The following is a 12,757-nucleotide window of genomic DNA, read 5'->3' as shown; positions in this document are numbered from 1 at the left end:
CAGAAAGATTGTAAGGAATGACGCCATTATCCTATTACACATTGATTCTAGTGTAAAATTCGAGATTGCCACGGATCCCTCGTGGGATCGATATGCTGAAGCCAGCGTTATATACTCTTAAACAAGAAGCTTGCAAGTGAGTTGCACCATGAGACGCTCCGTGTCTTGAGACTTACAACGCTTGAAGTATGAGGTTGCTTAGTGACCTCCACGGCTGCCATTACTTCCTCGAGGCCCTACAAAAAATGACAGAGGAACCTACAAATCCGTCACTGAGACGCTGCTGGCAGACACTCAAAGACAGGCGCTGAAAGGGAAGAGTGAAGATAGCGCTTTTGGGTAATGGCGTCGATCCGACAAACGGAGACTTGGCATCGTCGATTGTCGCTAGGAGATCTTTCGCCAGGGCCGGATCCTGGAATTGTCCCCTGCTGCCCTGGGCCGTGGCTGCGGATGCGCATGGAACACAAATGGCGTGTCTGATACGTATGGTGAACCCCTGTTGTCGATTGTACCCTGCTTGAGTGGCATCCTTCCACCACGATGAGGATGCCAATGCCGCAGCTAGAGTATGGAATCAAACTGGAAGCTTCCAAGACAGGTCAATCTGCTGACAATATCCACAGGCGATCGAATGGGCAATTGACCAAAAGGTTGATATCATCATCAGCAGGGTTGTTCGATTTTTTAACGTCGATGACGAACTGGATAGCCCGTTGGTTCACGCCATAAAGTGGGCAGTGCAGCAGAACATACTCATCTTCAGCTCAACGGCCGACGTCGGCGCGGAGTCCGGTCACAATTTCTGGCCTGTCAATCCGAGTAACATGATTGCCGTTTCCGCATCCGACGAACTGGGCCATCCTCTACTGCGATCGGACCATGACGTGCACGCCGCGTTCGAAGGTGAAAAGATCCAGGTCGAGGGACCCAAGTACATCAACAAGAAAAGCGAGCTTGCCCTTCCAAGCTATGCGTCCGGCTCCTCGGTAAGCACAGCTCTGGCTGCAGGTCTAGGCTCTCTGTGTCTGTTTCTTGCGCGTATGGCCAATGAATCGGACAGGCAGGCGGAGAGATTCTGCGGGCGCTCCCGTCTCGATTTATCGCAGACTTTGGCAGGATCATTTATGGCACGGATCCTCGTCCAGTCGGGTTGGATAAGTTTGAATTCTCTAACTTAAGGAGAACATAGGCGCGGGACTCACCACGTGTCGGGCATGATCGAGAGAACGAGCAACGGGCGCGACGGGCAGCACGGCTTAAAATTTATTTTGAGGCGTCAATTTCGCTGGTGAGGGAGACGGCCTGGGCGTGAAAACAAGGGGGCCTTGCACGATCTCCCGTTGCAAATTGATACGAATCGCCAAAATGGATTCAACCTTGGCCAGCAGGGACTATGGGATACATCTGGGACACATTCCCCCTTGTTCCATCTGAGAAGGTGGCATTGGCATTGGCATTGCCCACACTCATTATTCGGCATTTGTCCCGAACAGTTTTGATTGAATACCTTCGGGCACATAGGGGGGCGTCCTTTCTCCAAAAATAATAGTCATACATATTTTCTCAAGGAGGCTGGGCTAAGGATGGATTTATTTCTACGAGGACCTATCTCGCCATATACGGAGTATTCATTTTGGCGTTGCAATTTTCGCATGCAATGATTTCTACAAAATAGTTCGTCCGTGCCCCGGCGCAACACGGCGGAAATATTATACGGAGCCCGCATATAATGATTAATCAAAGAGTCAATACCTTCATAGTAGCTCATTCGGACTCGGGGCTCTCAAGCTCCGCCTCCTGGACCCCCTATTTCTCGCATCCACTCAAATGGCGCGGGGAATACGAGTCGTGGTTAGCGTACCGCTCTCCCTATGGACCCTCCGAAGGGTAAGGCATGCTGGGCGTGACCGACCGTCCGTACCTCCATCTTCATCTCCATCATGTCCTCGAACGGCCGAGGAGCCTCGTGAGCAGGGGCACGGACTTACAAAGACATGCGCCCGTGGTGGACTGCTCTTTTGGGGCAAGGAGAGTTTTCTATATCCGAACTATGCATGTCTAATACCGTTTCAATGTCATGGTGATCATGGGTTGGGGGAGACATATATATAAAAAGGTGTTCTCGTGGTCTAAAAGCGATGTTCAGTTACTGTTCATAAGTCCTTGCCAGTCTGTCCTAGCGAGAGATAGCCACTGATTGAACACTCGGATTTTCACACAAACCATCACGACTCCGTTTCCCATCAACAACAATGCTAGTTTTCGTCAGCGGGGCGGGCGGATTCATTGGCCGAGCAACCATCCAAGAACTCCTCAACCACGGCCATGAAGTGCTTGGCCTCGCACGGAGCGACGCCTCTGCGGACACCATTGCAAAGCTCGGCGCACAGGTTCACCGGGGCGACCTTGAAGACCTAGAGAGTCTGAAGAGCGGTGCGAAGAAGGCTGACGGCGTCATTCACCTCGCATTTGTGAGAGGCCCCTCCTCCTTGTGAGAAACGACGTGTCTATCACGAGACCTCAGCACGCCTTTCTAACATCTGCTAACCGAGACTTGTTAGGTACACGACTTCAGTGACTATCTCAAAGCCACCAAGGTCGATCAGGCGGCCATTGAGGCCATGAGCGAAGCCATGGCCGGTACCGGAAAACCACTTGTCATCGCTTCTGGCACGATGCTTGGTGTGAAAGGACAACTTGCCACCGAGGATTCCGAGCCTGAGCGTGGCACGCCGTTTTCCTCGAGGCAGGAATCCGCAGATCTCGTTGCGAGATTGTCAAAGGAGAAAGGAATCCGTGGCTCAATCGTTCGGCTTCCGCCCACCGTTCACGGCAAAGAGGACAAAGGACTCATTCCTCGTTTCATTGGCGCTGCGCGAGAGGCCGGCTCAGTCACCATCATCGGTGATGGGTCCAACCGCTGGCCGGCTGTCCATCGCCTTGACGCAGCCGCTTTGTTCCGTCTTGCGCTTGAGAAAGGCACGCCGGGTGCGCATTACCACGCCGTCGCCGAGCAAGGTGTTCCAATGAAAGATATAGCGAACGTGGTTGGCAAGAATCTGCAGGTGCCAGTAGAAAGCAAGGCTGCCGAGGAAGCCATGAAGACTCTCGGATTTCTGGCTCTGGTGTTCGCTGCAGATAATCCTACATCGAGCGAAAAGACTCAGACCGAACTCGGGTGGAATCCCAGTGCTTTTGGACAGCCTGAGTTGCTGGCAGACTTGGAGGCAAATTACTTTTCATGAGGATACTTCCATAACATGAACCAAAGGAAGATAATATCAAAGGTTTTTTGTTTTTTGGGGGGGGGGAGGGGGGAATTCACCTAGATTTCAAATTTCCATGCCGTGTGCAATAATGGGGCTTCAAACGGACTCACCATCGAATAAGATGTTGTTTCAGCACCTGCTCCACGATTGTTCTCATCTTTCTATGTTGCTGGTCTTTTATTCCGCGAGCCTCCCTGAACATGTAAAGTCCCTATCCAGTGCGGAGAGGCATGTCCTAGGATCGTTAAATGTGGCTGAAGTCCATGGTTTGGGATGATGCTCCCTCTGCTTTTGAGCCTCCCAGGAGTAATGGAATAGCTGCGTCGTTTCTGCCGTATAGACGGCTGGATAATTTTGAATGTTGAAAGCAACACCTTCTTTTGTTGCGAGAGGAAGAACGAAGGACTGCAGTATTTCTGATATTCAGGGGACTCAGGGAGAATGGATTCTGATTGGCCCGGATTGACTGCAGTAATACGAGGTACGCAGCATTTGATCCTCGAGGAACTTGTCCTCGCTGTACAAAATACTCCGAACGCAGCCCCAAATCACGTTCAGTCTAGAACCATTCATTGACCCACGATGCACCGTGGGAGATTATGATAACATCCTCCAGATGGCTGTTCGCGCTCACTCGTCCCGCGAAATGTCTTCTGCGGCCAAAGCTTGCCCGTCGGTCGCTGGCGACCGTTGTCAGCCCCTCACCACCAGGGATTCGTGGTGAAGGGATTCAACTTCGAGAATATCAAGAAGAATGCATTCAGTCCGTGCTATCATACTTGAGGAAGGGCCACAAGCGTTTGGGCATCTCGTTGGCCACTGGAAGTGGGAAGACGGTACGCTTGCTGATGGCACAGGTTATACACCAGAGCAACGCTAACCCAGTGTCCTAAGGTGATATTCACACAACTGATCAATCGAATCGAGCCGCCGAGTCGGATTGCTCAACAGACCCTCATCCTTGCTCACCGGCGAGAGCTGGTAGAGCAGGCAGCTCGTCACTGTGAGAGAGCATACCCTGGAAAGAGCATAGACATTGAGATGGGCGACATTCATGCTTCAGGTGCAGCAGACATCACGGTAGCATCTGTCCGCAGCATGGTCTCCGGCGAGCGGCTGAGCAAATACGATCCCGGAAAGTTCAAGCTGGTCCTCGTCGACGAAGCCCATCACATCGTGGCTCCTGGGTATCTGCAAGTCCTGCAACATTTTGGCCTAGAAAAGCAAAGAAGTCCAGGCCCTGCACTGGTGGGTGTATCCGCCACATTCTCTCGCTTTGATGGCCTCAAGTTGGGCGCGGCCATTGATCACATTGTCTATCATAAAGATTACATCGACATGATTGGTGAAAAGTGGCTGTCGGATGTCATGTTCACAACGGTCAGATCCAAGGCAGATATATCGAGAGTCCGGAGCGGCAAAGATGGAGATTTCCGGGCAGGTCAACTCTCCGCGGCTGTGAACACTGAGGTCACCAATGAAATCACCGTCAAGGCGTGGATGGAAGAAGCCCGAGATCGGAAATCTACCTTGGTGTTCTGCGTTGACTTGAACCATGTGGCGAGCTTGACTTCCATGTTCAGGAAATACGGCATCAACGCGCAATATATCACTGGCAATACGAAGAGACAGGTACGGAGCGAGCGACTCGAAGCATTCAAGAATCGTGAATTCCCTGTCTTGCTGAATTGTGGTGTCTTTACCGAGGGAACGGATGTGCCCAACATTGATTGCGTGCTACTTGCCCGACCGACCAAATCCCGCAATCTGCTTGTGCAGATGATTGGACGGGGTATGCGACTCTATCCGGGCAAGAACGACTGCCATGTCATTGATATGGTCGCCTCTCTTGAGACTGGCATTGTGACCGTACCGACCCTGTTCGGCCTCGACCCTTCCGAAATGGTTAAGTCGGCAAAAGTGGAAGACTTAAAAGGGTTGAGAGGTAGCCGAACGGAGAAAGAAGCTTCTACGGGGATGTCAGGTTGTCTCGTCGGCTCCAATGGCATATCTGGCGACCACCATCTTGACTTTACCCGCTACGACTCTGTGCACGACCTCATCGAAGACACCTCAGGCGAACGGCATCTGCGCGCCATATCGCCCAACGCTTGGGTCCAAATTGATTCTCACAAGTACGTCCTCGCAGCCAAAGGCGGGATACTCACTCTCGAACGTCGCTTGCCTGCCGACATTTCCCGGTCCGAGTCCAACGCGGATTCTGGAGCTGACGATGCCTCGTTCGTGGTCGTGTGGAAACACTCTCTCCCCCCAACCGAGACTTCCAAATCACCCTGGTCTCGTCCTCGCACTGTGGCTACTGCTGCAACACTAAGCGACGCCCTCCACGCTGCCGACACGTTCGCCGCCCAGAAATTCGAACGCATATTCATCGCCACGTCGTCTTCCTGGCGTAAATCGCCGGCCTCACAGGGCCAACTTGACTTCCTGAACCGTTTACGTGAGATTTCTGATGAAGAGCCCCTGACGGAGTGGGACCTCACAAAGGGCCAAGCTGGCGATATGATTACCAAAGTGAAATTCGGGGCAAGGGGACGATTCGACAAATTGATGAGAGAGAAAAGGGGCGTGGAGAAGGGCTTGGAGAGAGAAAGGCGAGTCAAGGAGTTGAGGCAGCGGGAGGTCGTGAGGGTTGGGCCCGTCGAGGCTTAACGAAAAAGCAAGAAGACGAGCATGGGAACTCAGGCATTACGGGCCTGTCCAGAGCCGACTTGTACCAAGTACCTCTGTCCCATGCTTTTCTCTCACCTGCCGAGTGTCATCCTGTGCTGTGAGCAATTGCGGAGCCATGCAGTCGGCCTTTCCTCCGGCCCACAGACTTCGGGCTTTAAATCCCTCAAGCTTATATACTCGAACTTGTACTTGTATGTACCTAAAAAGTACTATACCGCCGGACTACCCCAGCAACTCCGTCGAGCCGAGTGCTTGCGCGTAAGGGTGTGACCTTTTCGTTCTCGAAGGTAGCTGAGGGATAAGAGGTGCTGTATTGTATGTATGCTGGATACCTGCAACCCGCACAGCAGCTCTGGAGGCGGACTCGCATGTTCTGTTCTGTTCTGTCTGTTCAATCAATACGTGTATTTGCATGACTCGGATCGCTCTAGTGTGATACTGTAGATCATACATTCAATCAACCAGACCAAAGCAAAGTATGAAAAAAAAGACTTCTTCCTTCTGTCATCCATCCCCCGACCTTTCCTATTCCCCAACACATTCGCGTGGCTTGTTGCAAGGCGACATAACCACACATCACAGCTTGACAGCTTCGTCCTTGTGCTCCAGAAGTATCGAGGATGTGTGCAAACCAATCCTGTCTCTCTCCATAATGGACACCTTTCCCATCCCAAGCTCCAATTTGCATATTTACAAATGGTTAATGATAGCAGCTGCGTACTCATGTGTCTTGGCCTTTCCGCCCAAATCTCCCGTCAAGGTCTTGCCTTCCGCCAACGTCGCGAAAATGGCGTTCTCAATCTTGACCGCATGCTCATTCAGGCCCATATGCCGTAGCATCATGATGCTACTCAGTAAAAGGGCAGTCGGGTTGGCAAGGGCCTTCCCTGCGATATCCGGAGCAGAGCCGTGCACGGCTTCGAAGATGGAGCACTCATCACCAATATTGCCCGAAGGAGTGAGACCCAAACCACCGATCAAGCCGGCGCACATATCGGAAAGGATATCGCCGTAAAGGTTGGGCATGACCAGGACCTTGTCGGCGTACGGGCCGGGGTCGGTTGTGATCTTCAAGCAAGCATTGTCAAGCAATTCCGCGTCAAATTCAATGTCCGGGAAATCTTTGGACACGTCTCTTGCAGTCCTGAGGAAGAGACCATCAGACATCTTCATGATGGTCGCTTTATGCACCACGCGGACCTTCTTCTTGTTCACGTCTCGGGCGTATTGGAATGCGTATCTTAACACCCGCTCGGAGGCTGCGCGGGTGATCAGTTTGATGGACTGCACGACACCATCCACCACGACGTGCTCAATGCCCGAATATTCTCCTTCCGTGTTCTCTCGAATGAGCACAGTATCCACGTTGTCGTAGGGGGTCTTGTAGCCTTCTATACTGCGGCATGGCCGGACGTTGGCAAACAGGTTGAAGGTTCGTCGGAGAGTAAGATTGAGTGAGACGTGGCCTTTCCCAACGGGCGTTGCGAGGGGTCCCTTCAGGGCGACGTAGTTCTTCTTTACAGACTCGATGGCCTCATCAGGAATTACCGTCCGGCCCCCCTTCAAACGAGGCGTGACATCAACCGGTTCCCACACAATGGGCACTTTTGCGGCTTTGTAAATATCTTTGACGGATTGCGAGATCTCAGGACCAATGCCATCCCCTTCTATTAATGTCACGGTGTAGTTTCCGTCTGCTCCTTTCTTGCCCTTGAATTTCGCGACCTTGTCCTGTTCTGCGGTCGAAGCATAGCGTCTAGGTGGAGTCTGAATAGTTGGTATCAGTCAACTAGGCATTGTGAAGCTTGTGGTAGCACCGAATCGTTACCTGGAAGTATGCAGGAGCCCATGTCGGCTGAGTGCAAGCTTTTCGCAAGCACTGACGAGCTGGAGCAGCGAATACTCGAGGAGTGATCATGGTGGGCAGGTGTGGGCGCAGTGGCTGAGCGAAGGGAGCAAAACAGCTTCAGCAAGGGATCCCGTTCACCACATGGAGCGACGACTAAAGGTGAAAGTGTTTGCAGTCCTTGTCTGGGAAGATAAGTGCTAGAGCTCAAGTGGTGGAGCTTCTCTCTGAAATGTTTTATCGACCAGGAACGTGCCAGTTACATCACAGGCCGCAGGACCCAGAAGGGGGGCAGCTCAAACTCAGTTATGTAAGCGGCACGTGACACCGAGAAATCTCCCTTGATCTCCCATAACTCTTGGCAATCTTGGCTCCAGGTCTCACAGAACTCCCGTAACATGACCTCCATCTCCAAGACGTCGATGAACGAACCACATCCCACCCGATCACAATGGCTGCCCAGGCACGAGACGTGCTGAACCACTACAACATATCCAATCCGTTCCCGACAGAATGGCCGACTGAGCTGGATAGCGATGACGAGGATGCGGACGCCCCCGGGGTTAGGCGATCACGCTCCCGCTATTCCGCCTTAGAAAGGACCGCTAGTGAGCGGAAGAGCCTCCTCCCTGGATCCCAGAGGACACCCGAGGGAAGGGCAAACATAGCCCAGAAAGATGAACCAGATCCTTTGGGAGCTCCTTCAAGCGTGGTGACCCGTTTAGCAAATCTTGGCCATGCGGTCGAAAGCGATCCCCGGACGAGAAACCAATTCATGCTCTCTTCAATAACCTTTTCTGCCAAAATGTTTCTGGCGACGGCTCATTCCGAGGACACCACAGAAGACCTTATACAAGGATCCAAATACCTCGCAAGGTCTATTGACCAGCAGTCCGCGCCGCTCAAAGCCCTGGTGGAGACCAACTTTGAGCGCTTCGTCCGAGCCAAAGCCACGATTGACAATGTCTATACGGAGATGCGGAATCAGGGAATTGATACTAATGCTAATGCTCCCCCGTCTCCGCGCCACTCTCGGCGAATCAGTGGCATTCACTTCCGAAATGTTAGCGGCGGCAGTGCCACTGGAGTAGCCCCCCAACGTCCGAGTAAGAATGCTTTACGCAAAGAAACAGACTACGGCGTGCAAGGCATGAAAAGCTCGCTGTCAGAGGTCAGTCAAAAGGCCGAGGATGTCTGGGGACCGGCACTAGGAGGAAAAGAACGAGAAGCAAAATTAAAAGTGATGTTAAACGGGTTGGAGAAAGACCGGGCAATCTTCGCGCTGGGTTCAAGTTTGAGCGAAGCTATCAATCAGAGAGATTACGACAAAGTTGTGGAATTATACAATGCTGCTCGTCGATATGCTGCTGAGGCACGCGCCTTAGGTGAAGATGCGAAGCAAACTGGCCGGGGTCTTTCAGATGATGAAGTCTATCGGGTTGTCGTCGTGGGAAAAATGTGGTCAAGTGCGGATGAGCAAATAAAGGCACTAAAACGAGACATTTGGCGAAGACTTTCCACCACTTCGGCCACCCTTCCGCTTCCTGGGGCCTCGCAGGCAGAAGAGCACATGGAGCTGATCGCCGTTTTGTTGCATCTGGGCGTGGAGGAGAGTCCAATCTGGGTATATCTACTGAGTAGGTATGACTTCTTGAAGAACAAGATTGCTGCTGTTGTGGAGAGATCCAAGATTGAAATCGAGATCTTGCGCCGCCGACTGGCAGTTGGGGAACGTCCATCCTCCCAAACCGTTGCGTCGTTCTTACGGCAGGCCTCCAAAGAGCGCCCCGAAGCTCTTGACACCGAAGATGTCGTCGATTTCTGGAACTGCATCTTGGCCTACTTCACCAAATTGCTCTCTTTGTCAAGCGGGCTACTAGGAGAGGTCGTCGACTTTTGGGAGTCAGCACAATCGTTCATCAGTGGCAGCAAACAGAAGATTTTACCCACTGGCTATGAGGGTGAGAGCAGTAAACACCTCCAGCTGTCCGAGGCGGATGCCAATGGGTTGCGAAGCGGTGCTACTGAACTGGTCGGCCAGTTGAGGGATGCTGTCTTTTCGCTTTTTGCGGATCCGCCCACGGAAGATATCTCTTCTTTATTCTCGCCAGCACCGGGATCCGCGGGTACACCAACTACTCCTCACATGGGAGCTGCCTTTTCGCCCACCGATGGCCGAATAGGAAAACTTGATCCCAATGACCTACCCGCAGCAGCAGCAAAGAAAGGCGAACCATGGGAAGATTATGCATTCTGGCCACCCCACTCTAACTCGTTGAGTGCTGTGCACTATCTTCAGAAAATCCTTACCCTAGTCGGAGTCGCTGCAGGCGAAATGGTGGCTCTAGAACCAGTCAGCAACAACAATACAATGTATGAAAAAATCAAGACCATGATTACAGGGGCCCGGGAACGAAGCATGCGAGCTGTTTGTGAGGCCTGGAGCAAGGATGCTGAAAGCTGCAAGTCAATGGAAGATTGGGTGCGGTCGCCAGAAAAACGTGATCAAACTCGCATGCCGATGTACATTGAAGCCTTTGAGAGAAAGGTATTGCAGGGTATGCAACAAGTGTTGTACCTCTCCGACTCGACACCAAAGTCTGGAGGGCGCGACATAATCACTCCCCCTCCATCCAAGCTTTTGCAAATGGTGCGGACTCAATTCGTCAGCAGCATTTACAAAGCGGTCAGTGGCATGCTCGAAAACACGGAGGCTTCGAAACAAGGAGACGAAGATGACTGGGTCTTGGTGACGAGCCTCAGCTCGATTGCGGTTGGTGCCGCCCCGAGCGAAACGCTGGTGCAAAATGCCATCAACGCCTCAAGCCGCAACGTGCGCATGCTATTGACTATGTCGAATCTGAAGGCCCTGCGGAATGAGTATGTACCAGCACTTATCCAAGTTTTTGAATCTTCGTTCTCGGTAAAGCTAGCGGAAGAGTCCAAGACGATCAAAGACGTCTTTGGTCAAATCGATGCGAAGCTGTTCCAGGCATACACCCGACCCATGGTTGTGAACTTGGCTCAGATCATCAAGGAAGGTATCAGCTCTCCAAATTGGGTGCCGGCAACCCCGAAACCAGATCAAGTCAGACCGTACGTCTACGCTGCGCTGATGAGACTAGTGATGGTCCACACGGAAGTTTCGACGACTGTCCCGAGCACCACAGGGACCAACAGCCCACTCCTGGGCGAGATCTTATCTTATATGCTCGAAAATATCTCTCAAGCTCTCCTTGATGGGTTCAAAGAGCGTAGACCGAATACATACAGCCTCCCAGCACTGATGCAAGCGACCCTTGACACGGAATTCATTGCGCAGACAATGACGCACTATTCGACTACGAGGGCAGGGGAGATCCAGGGCCAAATATATACGGAGTTAGACAAGAGGACGACGAACGAGGCAAGGACAAGATTACAGCAGGAATTGGGCGATATGCGGATCGTGTTGAAGAAACTGAGAGAAGGCAGTCGAAATAGCTTTGGGTGTTTCAAGAAACCGAGGAGTAGTGATAAGGAGAAGGGCAGGCCGCTGGTGACGGCGCCAGCCTAGGGAGAAAATTGTAAGGAAAACCTAGAGTGGAAGGATGGAGTTGGTGACGAAGCCGATGAAATTGGCTGTGTTGATGCCTGTTTATGCGACTGGATCGCGATTGAGGTTTTGATACCCAGCTAAAGAACGGCAGTTCCAACGATTGGCATTTTGTTCGTGGTAATGTGAATGGCATTCTCCATCCGTTGATCATTGTTCCAATGATGAATAACCTTGGGATCATCTTCGGCCCCGTTTCCGTCCTCCTCTTCCCCTGCGTCCTCCAGATGGTGCTCGTCGTCCTCGTTTTGACGGCCCGCTCTGCTTCTGCTCGGCCTCCTCCTCTTCCGGTTCCTCGCTCTCGTCGTCCTCGCCGGCTCCGCTCTGCTCGTGCTCGTGCTCCTCTTCGGCTTCCGCTTCTTCGTCTGCATCCTCCATGACGTGGTCCTCGTCCACGCTCACGCTCGGCGCCTTGCTCGTCCGTCGACTTCCGCTCCGTTCGCTCTTCTCCGTCTCCAGCTCGATTTGCAATCTGGTCAACCTCCCGCCGCCGCCTGTGCGAGCTGAAGCCCGTGTTCCTCTAGCCCCTCTCCCTGACGTCCGCCCCGAGACGCTCACGGGCGAACTCCGCGGCTCATCCGTGTCTGCGACCGTGCTTTCCCGCCTCGTCTCTGCAATAACGACGTCCGGGCTCGGCGGCTGCGTGAGAGGACTGCTCTCTGTGCTTGAGTTGGTAGTAAGCCGTCTCTGCCACATCAACTCTTCGAACTCGTCCCCAGGCAGCTCGAATTCGCGCCAGTACTCCGTCCCCTTAGAACTGCTGACGCTTCCGGACTCGTCGTTGGCGACCCCCACGCCGGACCCATCAAAAATGATCGAGTCTTCGCGCTCATCCAGCTTCTCTAGATCATACAGACTCGCCAATTTCCGCCATATCCCGGCCGTCGATGTGTGGCTGTCCTCGGGGTTGATGGCGCCGCTGGACAAGAGGTGATCGCGGATGGCGATCATCCGGAAATGCTTGTGCATCCCCACGGGTTTCCAGCGGACTATGGCTCGGAGAAGCGCCGACTCTTGCGCCGGGCTCCACAGGTGGGTGTCGTCAGGAGAAGAGGTATTGGTGGTTGGGGGGTTGGAGGAAGACTCCATGACGGGGATTGTGGTCGTCGTCGTCGACATTGATGGACTCTATCTTTAACTCTAAGACCGCCCGGATCGCGTGTAGTAGTGTCAAGACGGAAATAGTACGAGAGAGGCCACAGTCCGTCCGTCAGTCCCCTGTGCTCTGGGCGACGTGAGTTGATCCCAGCGTCTCAAATCATTCCCGACCTTTTGCGCAACATCAGACGAGATTGATCGGCCTGACAGGTCAATCAGTTGGAGGGTTGGCGCGTTGTTTTCGTCTTCCCT

At 52.9% G+C, this 12,757-nt stretch overlaps 6 protein-coding genes across 6 annotated transcripts; 4 read left to right on the top strand and 2 right to left on the bottom strand.

Annotated features, from left to right (window-relative positions):
- Positions 1 to 342: 342 nt before the first annotated feature.
- On the top strand, positions 343 to 1,181 carry Z519_03421 (uncharacterized protein; the record flags this gene model as incomplete). Its single annotated transcript, XM_016761171.1, has 2 exons — positions 343 to 477; positions 627 to 1,181. The coding sequence occupies 2 exons, from the start codon at positions 343 to 345 to the stop codon at positions 1,179 to 1,181; spliced, it is 690 nt and encodes a 229-aa protein (XP_016623021.1).
- A 1,074-nt stretch (positions 1,182 to 2,255) lies between these two features.
- Z519_03420 (uncharacterized protein) lies at positions 2,256 to 3,248 on the top strand (the record flags this gene model as incomplete). The annotated part of the gene is made up of 2 exons (XM_016761170.1): positions 2,256 to 2,474; positions 2,565 to 3,248. 2 exons carry the CDS (start codon positions 2,256 to 2,258, stop codon positions 3,246 to 3,248), a joined length of 903 nt encoding a protein of 300 aa, XP_016623020.1.
- A 623-nt stretch (positions 3,249 to 3,871) lies between these two features.
- On the top strand, positions 3,872 to 5,945 carry Z519_03419 (uncharacterized protein; the record flags this gene model as incomplete). Its single annotated transcript, XM_016761169.1, has 2 exons — positions 3,872 to 4,108; positions 4,167 to 5,945. The coding sequence occupies 2 exons, from the start codon at positions 3,872 to 3,874 to the stop codon at positions 5,943 to 5,945; spliced, it is 2,016 nt and encodes a 671-aa protein (XP_016623019.1).
- A 711-nt stretch (positions 5,946 to 6,656) lies between these two features.
- Z519_03418 (isocitrate dehydrogenase [NAD] subunit 2, mitochondrial) lies at positions 6,657 to 7,884 on the bottom strand (the record flags this gene model as incomplete). The annotated part of the gene is made up of 2 exons (XM_016761168.1): positions 6,657 to 7,733; positions 7,795 to 7,884. The coding sequence occupies 2 exons, from the start codon at positions 7,882 to 7,884 to the stop codon at positions 6,657 to 6,659; spliced, it is 1,167 nt and encodes a 388-aa protein (XP_016623018.1).
- A 379-nt stretch (positions 7,885 to 8,263) lies between these two features.
- Z519_03417 (uncharacterized protein) lies at positions 8,264 to 11,368 on the top strand (the record flags this gene model as incomplete). The annotated part of the gene is made up of 1 exon (XM_016761167.1): positions 8,264 to 11,368. One exon carries the CDS (start codon positions 8,264 to 8,266, stop codon positions 11,366 to 11,368), a length of 3,105 nt encoding a protein of 1,034 aa, XP_016623017.1.
- Positions 11,369 to 11,587: 219 nt separating this feature from the next.
- Positions 11,588 to 12,496, bottom strand: Z519_03416 (uncharacterized protein; the record flags this gene model as incomplete). Its single annotated transcript, XM_016761166.1, has 1 exon — positions 11,588 to 12,496. The coding sequence occupies one exon, from the start codon at positions 12,494 to 12,496 to the stop codon at positions 11,588 to 11,590; it is 909 nt and encodes a 302-aa protein (XP_016623016.1).
- Positions 12,497 to 12,757: the final 261 nt, after the last annotated feature.

Source organism: Cladophialophora bantiana (genome assembly GCF_000835475.1).
Source record: "Cladophialophora bantiana CBS 173.52 unplaced genomic scaffold supercont1.4, whole genome shotgun sequence".
NCBI classification, from domain to species: Eukaryota; Fungi; Ascomycota; class Eurotiomycetes; order Chaetothyriales; family Herpotrichiellaceae; genus Cladophialophora; species Cladophialophora bantiana.
This window is presented reverse-complemented; position numbering and strand designations above follow the sequence as displayed.